Here is a 10281-nt window from a genome sequence, read left to right on the forward strand (position 1 = left end):
TGAGACAAGTTTACTTATATTGAGCTCAGAAACAAGAAAGATTTTTCAAATATGTTTGATATATTTTCAAACAAGAATGATGTGTCCATAGTATACCATGCCCCCCTTGTACATTTTCACTATAATGTGTTCAGTGAACCATAAAATTCTAGAGAAAATAATAAGTTCACATTTATATATATACATCAAACAAATCACTTCATCCAGTTCATGACGAAGCCATGTAACAAATTCAAGTTGATGTGAAAACAAGCTACCCTATACCAAATCTTTAACATCTTTAACATGATAAGGGACGGACAGACATATACATAATGCTCCCTCCCATCCCCCCCCCCATCCTTCACCCCACCCGCAATTACTGTAGGTGTGACTTAAAATTAGCACTGGTATAATTTAATAGCAATGATGTATGCAGTATGAAAGTCAATTATTAAAATTTTCATCTAGTTATTTTCTATTCTCAATTTATTACAACAATTATGTTAAGCTAAATCAACATAATTACTGAAAACCCAAGACAATGCAAGATAAAACCAAATATAAAAAGGTTAGGTTGCAAATTTGAGGGAAAATATTTCCTAATTTCCACATTTAAACAATTCATCCAAGTTAAAAAAAAAAACAACACTTAAAAAACAAAACAGGTACACATATTAACATGCTTTCATAATATTTTCCGGCTACATTTGATAGGAACAACATAAATCCTGAACCAGTTATTATTCAATGTAACAAATTATAGTTCTACCCAACAGATGGGACACAGATTAAGGCTTGCTACATGTAGGTATACTGGTAAGCATGCATTGCCATGGAAACTACTTACTCTAGCTCGTTGTGTAAATGGTCCATGAAGGATCTTCAATTCAAACATAATTTAAGGTTATACAAGCATTCAAACTATTGTGTGATTAGAAGCATGAAAATGTGATCATAATTATGTGATTACGTATTGGTCAAAGGACGACAACTTCCTAAAGCTGGTCAGAAATGTACTATCCTTAATATATATGGAACTTACTACAAGTACTTTGTTAACCAGTATAAGACATTGATCAAGTCTAAAATACTCTAAATCATTGCTATCAATATCACTCATTGATCAAGTCTTAATCATTGCTATCAATATCACTCATTGATCAAGTCTAAATCATTGCTATCAATATCACTCATTCAGCATGAATTTAAAGATTTCACCTTTCATGTGTTAAACTCGGTATAAATAAAAAATAATATATACATATTTTATAAATCTATAAAACATGTAAAAGATATTCTATTGTAGTGTAAAAATTCAAATTTGATTTGTGTTTAATAAATTCAGACATTTACTGTTTGAAGCATTTTGGATAAGTCATTCCATAATCCATACAGGATGGTTTGTTCTAATTATAGCCTATATGCACAAATGATGTATGTATATATTTGATATAGGCACCAATATGCCTTTCACAAGAGGAAATTATTTACACCTTACACAATGATTTATTTGTAGTTAATTTCCTGTATTGAAATGATATTTGGGTACATGTATCATTAAAATCTAAATCAAGTGCAGAGGAGCCAAATTTTCATGTAGCGTGTCAAATAACAAAAAGTTTAAACATGAGTCAAGTACATTATCAGACAATTAAAAAAAAATATAATATCAACTTATCTTTATAACTTTAACATGTATAATTATAACTGGAACATTGTTTAACAGCTGTGCTACTAGCAGAAAATGTGAGGGAAAAAACATGACGGTATAATTCTATAAAAAACAAATGTCAAATATATATATATATATATATATATATGCAAAGTTTTCTGATCTATGAAGTTTCTTTTTAAGCTATATTGATATAATAAACTGTTGACACAAAGATATGTCTCGCCTGTCTGCAGAAATTTTTTAAAAAGTAGACCTACAAAAAAATGTATCACAAGTAGTACCTATCATTGAAAATTGCTACATTAACTCAATGTACCTTGACTGTCACCTATAATGCAGGGCCTAGAAATAGTAGAAATCTATTTCCAAAATTCTGGAGATACATTTGTACTTATTTAACTGCCATCTCTTTGTGCATCTTATTTTCTTTCAAACATTCTTATTAATACAGACATGATCATGATATTTTGTACTGAAAACATTACAAAACATACAATTGTAACTGTTTTTCATTTCATTATTTGTTTAAATCAACCTTGACAACTATGTAGCATTACCTGTTGTGCTCTTTCATGTTTGTTTGGATGTCTAGGGGGTTTCCATGTTCTCTCCTCTGTTTCTTTATTAATATAAAACAATCTATTTGTTTGGGGGTCATGAAACATTTTCCATACATCCAATAATGTTTTAATGTAATCACATTTTTCAATGTCTGGTGATGGTGGTTCATGTTTTGATTGGATTGGTGCAAAATTTGCGTAATCCTGAAAAAGAAAAACTTAATGTCATTAGTTCAAGTGGTTATTTGAAAACTACATATCAAAATTCACACATTCAATAATATATGACAATAGGATTACTTTTATTGGTTTCTAAGTAATTTGGCTAAGGTTTGATCTGCAGGAGCTATGTACACAATGTATGATATACACTGTGCAAGTTTGAACTTTCATGGCAACTCCAATACAACTGGTGCATGTACAATGTATTGTTTTTTTACACCCCTGCTACATTGAAAATTGTTAGTCTCTGCCAATTTTTAAAATCCTTGATTTGATATACTGTACATATAAAAACAAAATCCATAAAACTAACAAAGAGCTGAAAATTTTAATACAATGTCTTTTTTGATGTGATAATATCAACCCATGTCGTACATGTAAATGAAAATAATTTGATGAGTGGTGATATAACACCATTTCTACATGTACGGTGCAGTCCGGTGTATCCGCGCACCTAAGACTTATGACTTCACTTCATTTAACTGATAAAACAAATTATTGGATAATATTGTGTGAATACATTCATAACATACTTTTATTTCATAAACTTAAAAGTTTGTAGGGTTTCACCCTCAAGATTTTGTGTAATGGGTTTCCAAATTTTGGAAACCCCTGTTCTGAGAGTTCCTCCAATGTCCGGTGATTTTTGGCATGCCTTCCAAAAATAGCTTATTTTGAAAAGAGGAAAGATTTGCTGCTACAAAAGGTAGCTACATTCAAACCAAGCACACTGCCAATGATGCAGAGCAAAAATTATTTCATTTTGATAAAAAATTGACTTAAGTATTACAAATTTTATCTGATGCTGAATTTTTTTTAATGGCCATTGGCCAAATATTGTATATCATGGGATTGCAGTTCAATCTGGAACTTATCAATTATATTCTTTTTTATCCTTTCGGAATGCTAAAACAATTACAAGAACAATTTTATTTGTGTTACGGTGTTGATATAACGAAATCAGCTAATGCGCAGTATCACCGGCCGTGCGGACACCGGGAACTCCACTGTATATGTACAGTGTATCTCTATTAGAAAGATGCACAAAAGTATGATGAAAATGTAAAACAATAAATGGTAGTACTGTACCCATGTTTTCTCAGCCTCAAAATAACTAACATGATCAAAACTTAATATGCTGGTAAAGAAATAAAAAAATAAAATTGCTGTAAAGTGCACGTGCAATGCAATATATATAAGTTAAATTATGATACATGTAGCTTTATTTAAATACTGCAAATTGCACATGTGGTATGTAATGTGCAATACTTACACTATCTGTAGCCTCTCCATCATTTTTGTCAGTATCACCTATGCCAGCTTCTGTTCTATAATTATCTAAGTTTACATAATCGCCTTCATCTGAAAAACTCCTTCTAAATGGTACAGTCACTGAAGAAACAGCTGGAATGGTTGCAGATGGAATGCCGGGGTCTGATATTTTCTTAAAACTTGATTTGCCTTTTCCAAAAGTTATTCCTACTTCACCTGAATTAATATAGTCAGATGACCCTGTATACGCCATATCTGTTTTCACATTCTTACTTCCTGTAACACTTATAATATTAACTTGCTCAATTTTCTCATTGTTGTTGTCACTGCAAGATTCATTTGAGTGGTTAGATCTAGGAGAATGTGTGTCATCATCTAGTTCTTGAACATAAGCAGCTGGTACATAGAAAGTTAACTCATTTGCATTCCCTGAATCTCTAACCACCTCCCACCAATCACCACTTTTAGATATCAAATGATATTCATCCCCTTGTTTCATTGTGATCATGTGACCATCGTCATCTTTATAGGAGTAATCATATAAGGCCTTTAATCTGGTAATTGGAAAGCCTAGATCAGTGTCGTCTTCTTGGTCAGACATGATGGTGTATTTATTTTAATCTGACAAACTGATTTTTTAAAATTTTGTTTGACAGCAGAAGTAGAAGCAATGTTGTTCTTGTTTTATTTAATTTTTACAGAATGTTCTATTTTTAAATTGTTAATGACCTGTTGCAAATTCCACAGGTCTACACAAGTCAATGCTACAGAAAAAAACCTTAGAGTTTAGTCGGAGACAGTTGCATAACTTATTATTAATATGTTCTTTTCTGACAAAATGTTCTTTGCATTGGTTTATTTAGTGAGTACGAAAGATAATTTAGACCTGTTTCTCACTTTGATCCGATTTAGTAACATGACTTTGTTATGTCTGCCATTAATTAACGTTGTTTTCTAAATTACATCTGTAAGTGTAAAGTAGGGATTAAAACATTGCAGAAATTTTCTTCAGGAAGAAAGTACTTCTTATTCCGGAAGTTGACCGATGACTTCGCCCACAAATCTGTTTTTGTTGTTCTGTAAGTCATGGATAGTACGATTTTTATCATTGGATAAATTTGACCTTTGACTTTTGCAAAAGTTTTTTCTAGCGGCAAATACAAAATTATTTTTTCTAAGATTTATAATTCAGATCAAGGACTTCCTATAGTATAGGTATACACCTTCAGTGTCGCTTTTCCTTTTTCTGCAAGAGCCTGTTTTTAACTAGAGATCCTTGATGATTATCGTTACTAGGTTAATGTAATTGAGAAACATCACCCGTTGAGATGCTGAGTTTTATCCAGGAAGAATAGTTTAAAAGGAATGATGACAAGTTATAGAAATCAAGGTTGAGACAGAACAACAAATGACTATTATATTTATATATATGTATAAAAAAAAAATCAGTGTCACCAGAAAAATGTAAATATATATGAAAATAAGTAAGAAATCTAATAGCACTGACCATCCACCAATCTATAACCTACTAAATCATCCTATAGCACAAGTTAAAGAGGAAAAAGATATTGGAGTCCTCATAGATGCAGAACTCACATTCGAAAACCATATTAGTGAAAAAGTGAACAAAACAAACTCCATATTCGCAGTTCTTAGAAGAACATTTAAATACCTGGGAATAGAGACATTCATGCCACTATACAAAACCATGGTTAGAACACACCTAGACTATGCCAGCTCAGTCTGGTCCCCATACAAAAAGAAAGATATAGACAAAATAGAAGGTGTCCAAAGAAGGGTAACAAAACAACTACCAGGGCTAAAAGACATGAGCTACCCAGAGAGACTAAAATTAAAAAAACTAGGCTTACCTACATTATCCTATAGGAGAATAAGAGGAGACATGATCGAAACCTTCAAAACAATGAACGGACACTACGACAAAGAAGTTAGCTCATTTTTAAGAAAGGCAGACGATTCTCAACAAAGATGTAGTAGTAGGACCAACAGTAATAAAGTAGTTCATCAAAGATTCCAATCTAATATCCGTAAACACTCTTTCTCTGTTAGAATTGCTAAAACCTGGAACAAACTACCAGATAAAATAACAAAGTCACCATCGATAAATTCATTCAAAAATCGACTAGACAAATATTGGTCAGACGAAGAATTATACTATAATGACTATAGAGCAGAAATATACGGAAGTCACGGTCAAAATAGTATAAGAAACACATTAAACTACGAGTCTGGTGAAGAGGAACCTTGAGGGATCCTGTACTGGAAATCAACTATAAGTAACTATAAGTAAGTAAGTGTCGAAATTTTAGTGAGGCCTCACTTGCCTCAAGGGTAGCTACGGCCTTGCCCTTACCTGAGATAGTGGTGTAATAGTTCAACATTATCATAAGAAAGAACTAAAAAAAAAAAACAATTGAAACAGACTAAAGGTAGATTCATGGTATACCACCATCTTGGATTGTACAATCGCAGTACACAATCGGTCCAGTTCTCTGCTATAATCTGCAAATTTTGAGTCAGATTTGCAATTAATTGGTTAGACTATTCATTTATATCAAGACAAATTAGTGATTGATTGCATTGTCCAAGATGTTTAAACAAATATCAAATATTAGTGTCTTTTAGAATCAATTATTAAACTTAGCAATCTAAGAGGAGATAACTCTTTTTTGTAATAAAATAATGCTGGACCGATTTACTTGAAAAATAGCACTGTGACCCATACTTTTTATTATATTTTTGCCAAAAAAGCATTGTAAAATCTTTATTTTTGCAAAGTCATGATAAGAAAATTATATCTAAGGAAATATATATACCAATGACATACCTTAACTCATCAGATGGATACAAATAGAAACCCATTTAGGCTTCTTTTTTATTGAAAATTAGGAAATAGAAATTCAACGAAAATACACTTCGACATCCATTGAAAAGTCCTCTTTACTTACTGTGACATCATAAAATTTTATCTATATCAAAGACCATAAAAAAACAAAACATGAAGATGCCAAAAATGCACTTTCTAAAATTGAAACATTTTAAAATGCTTTGGGAGCAATCATTTGACTTTAAGGAAGGAGGGTTATGAATTTTTGTCTGAGCTAAAAAAAAAAAAAACACGCACTTTTTGTTTTGTTTTTTTTTGTTTTACGCTATCTATCTTTTATTTTAATTTAATACTGTATTAAAGATATGAGGGAAACCTGGATTTAGAATATGTTTTGGTGCGTTATTTGCTTAGTTATTGAGGTACAAGTCCCCTTGTTGAATCCTTAACTCATCTAGGTGATAGTACTTGATTTCGAGATTTTTTCCTTGTTTGAACCAAACACATTTAATACATGTATTTATATAAAAAAGAAGATGTGGTATGATTGCCAATGAGACAACTGTCCACAAGAGACCAAAATGACACAGACATTAACAACTATAGGTCACCGTACGGCCTTCAACAATGAGCAAGGCAAATTTATGTATGTCTCAGCATTGGAATCTTTTTACAGATTTCTAAAAACTCGTACAGCTAGGATACCAGGCTTATGTGTTACTGTGGGCATCAGTTGTACTCAATGGATATCAGACTTGTATCTTAATTGTTTTGAATACCATGTATGATCAATGTCATGAAGGGTTTCTCTGAATTTTATTTGTATGGTGAGTTTGATAACTTGATGAGATGGCCGTTGCGTACGCCCTTGTGATATTTTTGCTTTGAATAATTTTTAAAACTGCATAGTTGCATGTGCTGTGGACGTTTAGCCAAGTGGGCTTGTTTTGATCAATTCTGATATGGATAGCAAAGGGTGAATGTCCTTTTTTTGAATTTACAAATTTGGGTATCGCGTTTAAGCTCTCTGTAGGAATTTACAACGTGGGAACGATTATTACAGATACCGGTGGACAGCAAACGAGTTCGAAAAAAGACATGCACAAGGAGACGTGATTTATTAGAGACACATATCGTTTTGAGTATAATTGAAAATATAGAAAAAGACACTTATTGCTGGTTAAATTGGATTTATTGGGGTTAACATTAGATTGTTGGTGATTTGGATTTTTGCCTATCTCACGACCCCCTATAATGGGTATTCGAATATTGAAGGTTTTTTCTTTTCAATATTGTCCCATATGTATTTCGATACAAAATTGTCACCCATTTATATATTTCTCAGTAAGAGTTAGACATCCAGAGACATGTCACATGCTTGAGATCGTAGAGACATACATGTCACATATTTGAGATCATAGAGACATGTTACATGCTTGAGATCGTAATTGCATTTGTACAGACATTTTTCCATATGAAATACTACCTCAATAATGTATTTGACATATAAAAAGTTAACCATTCCAGCGACATGTCAGTGTGTTTATAGTGTTTATATATAAAGTCCCCCTCCAAAAACAAAATAAGACAAAATAACAACTATGGAAACATACGATACAGCCAAAAAGGGCTGCCACTAAAAGTGCACAACCAAGGCTTCTATAAAAGAGTACGGAATCAATAGGTGTTGATAGGAATACATACACCATAGGAATACATACACCATAGGAATACATACACCATAGGAATACATACACCATCGGAATACATACACCATAGGAATACATACACCATCGGAATACAAACACCATAGGAATACATACACCATAGGAATACATACACCATAGGAATACATACACCATAGAAATACATACACCATAGGAATACATACACCATAGGAATACATACACCATCGGAATACATACACCATAGGAATACATACACCATAGGAATACATACACCATAGGAATACATACACCATAGGAATACATACACCATAGGAATACATACACCATCGGAATACATACACCATAGGAATACATGCATACACCATAAGAATACATACACCATAGGAATACATACACCATTCGACTGTCACAGTACCTGCTCTTTGGTCGGGTTGTTGTCTCTTTGACATTTGATTTTCCCCATTTCCATTCTCAATTTTAACATATCGAAGTTCATTATTGTCGAAAACTAGTAATAGATGTGTCAAAGAGAACATTTACAGTTTTACTGAATCGTATCGAAGTATTTCTACTAGCATGTTTAACCTTTTCCTTACAGAAAGATGCTTTATATTTATATGCAAGTTGCAGCAGATCGAGTCATATCATTTATTCAACAACAAAATCTATTGCCGAGATGATCTTCTATTTTTCAAAATCTATATGAGTATCAATTTTGTATTCATGCTGGGACCAAAGATTTGTATACTATAGAAGCTTTACGATATAATTCCTGCTGAAACTAATAGGCCTACAGTGAATTATTACTTTTTCCGGAGAAAAAAAAATGAAATGTAAATTCGATGAAATTGCATCAAGGCATCTTATGAAAAGTATATAAAAATTATTTAAGGTGGATCCCTACAGATATAGCAAATTTTTTTTCACCATTGAATTTTTCTTAAAATTTGCATACATATACTATGCAATGGCCTCTATGAAAATTTGAGTTAAAAATAGTATGTCACCAGACTCGTTTCCATGGTAACGGTCACCAAAGTTGGTACATCACGTGTATGCATAAATACATACCTGATGTAGAAACTCTGGATTTTTTTTAAGCCTTTGAAAGTATTTTGAAAGGTTTGTTCTTCATTTATTACAAAATTATTATTTAAAATGTAAATAAAACACCAATAATGGCAGTTTTATTCATTTTCATTGATTTCGGCTCTAATTTCATCAACACTGCTCCACAAAAAAAAACACAGATTTTTTTAAAAATTTCTATTTTTCTTAAATTTCCAAAAAAAAGGTCGAATGAATATTTTTTTAAATTTGACATAAGATGGTCATAACAATGAGCTTTAAAAAGAAATAAAAAAAAATATGGGTCACCAGACTATTTTTTGCTCGAAAAACGTTTTTGTGACCCCTAACGAAACAGTGATCAACAGCAGTTTTTTTTTTATATCTTTCATCATCGGTGATCAAAGTGTGACATATGTTGTCATATCCTTTGTTAAACTAACACAGAATAATACAGTTTCACAAGGCAATCAAATGAGAACAATTTTTTGGTTTCTATGAACAACGGTTACCATGGCAACAGGACATGAAGTTGGAAAATTCAAGTTTTTGCATTGTTCTGATGTGCAAGATTAACAACCTAACAGACAAGATATTGTATAAAAAAAAGAGAAAATGTAAAAACTGTATTCTAAAGTAAAGCAAGGATTTGTATAGTATCACTATACAAATCCTTGCGTAGAGTATAACTTGATTGTTATAGAAATCTCAGGTACAAATAATTTTAAAAAGAACTACAAAATTCAATTTTCAATTTTATACAAATAATTTAAAAAATTTTGTAGTTCTTTTTAAAATTATTTGTACCTGAGATTTCTATAACAACCAAGTATTTGTATAGTGAACACATATATAAGATCGTATAACCAGAGACATACAACAGTAATCACAGGTTGTACGAAATTTTATCATTTATTTTGAGGAAAGACGGTAATAATACCACTCGTTCGGAACTTCTCTGACGTT

General features: G+C 31.8%; 1 protein-coding gene across 6 annotated transcripts in view; it reads right to left on the minus strand.

The window, feature by feature from the left end:
• LOC143064789 (rho GTPase-activating protein 15-like) overlaps positions 1–4761 on the minus strand; it is a 42807-nt gene extending 38046 nt beyond the window's left edge. For 5 of the 6 annotated variants that reach the window (XM_076237893.1, XM_076237892.1, XM_076237890.1 and 2 more), the window contains exons 1-3: positions 3713–4761; positions 2215–2421; positions 830–862 (exon numbers count right to left, since the gene is read on the minus strand). In XM_076237893.1, the coding sequence (XP_076094008.1) occupies positions 830–862; positions 2215–2421; positions 3713–4312 (840 nt within the window). In that variant the 5' untranslated portion in view covers positions 4313–4761. The remainder of the gene's footprint in view (positions 1–829; positions 863–2214; positions 2422–3712) is intronic. The other variant, XM_076237889.1, reaches the window with a different exon arrangement.
• Positions 4762–10281: the final 5520 nt, after the last annotated feature.

The sequence above is a fragment of the Mytilus galloprovincialis genome, chromosome 2, assembly GCF_965363235.1.
Source record: "Mytilus galloprovincialis chromosome 2, xbMytGall1.hap1.1, whole genome shotgun sequence".
In the NCBI taxonomy this organism is placed as follows: Eukaryota; Metazoa; Mollusca; class Bivalvia; order Mytilida; family Mytilidae; genus Mytilus; species Mytilus galloprovincialis.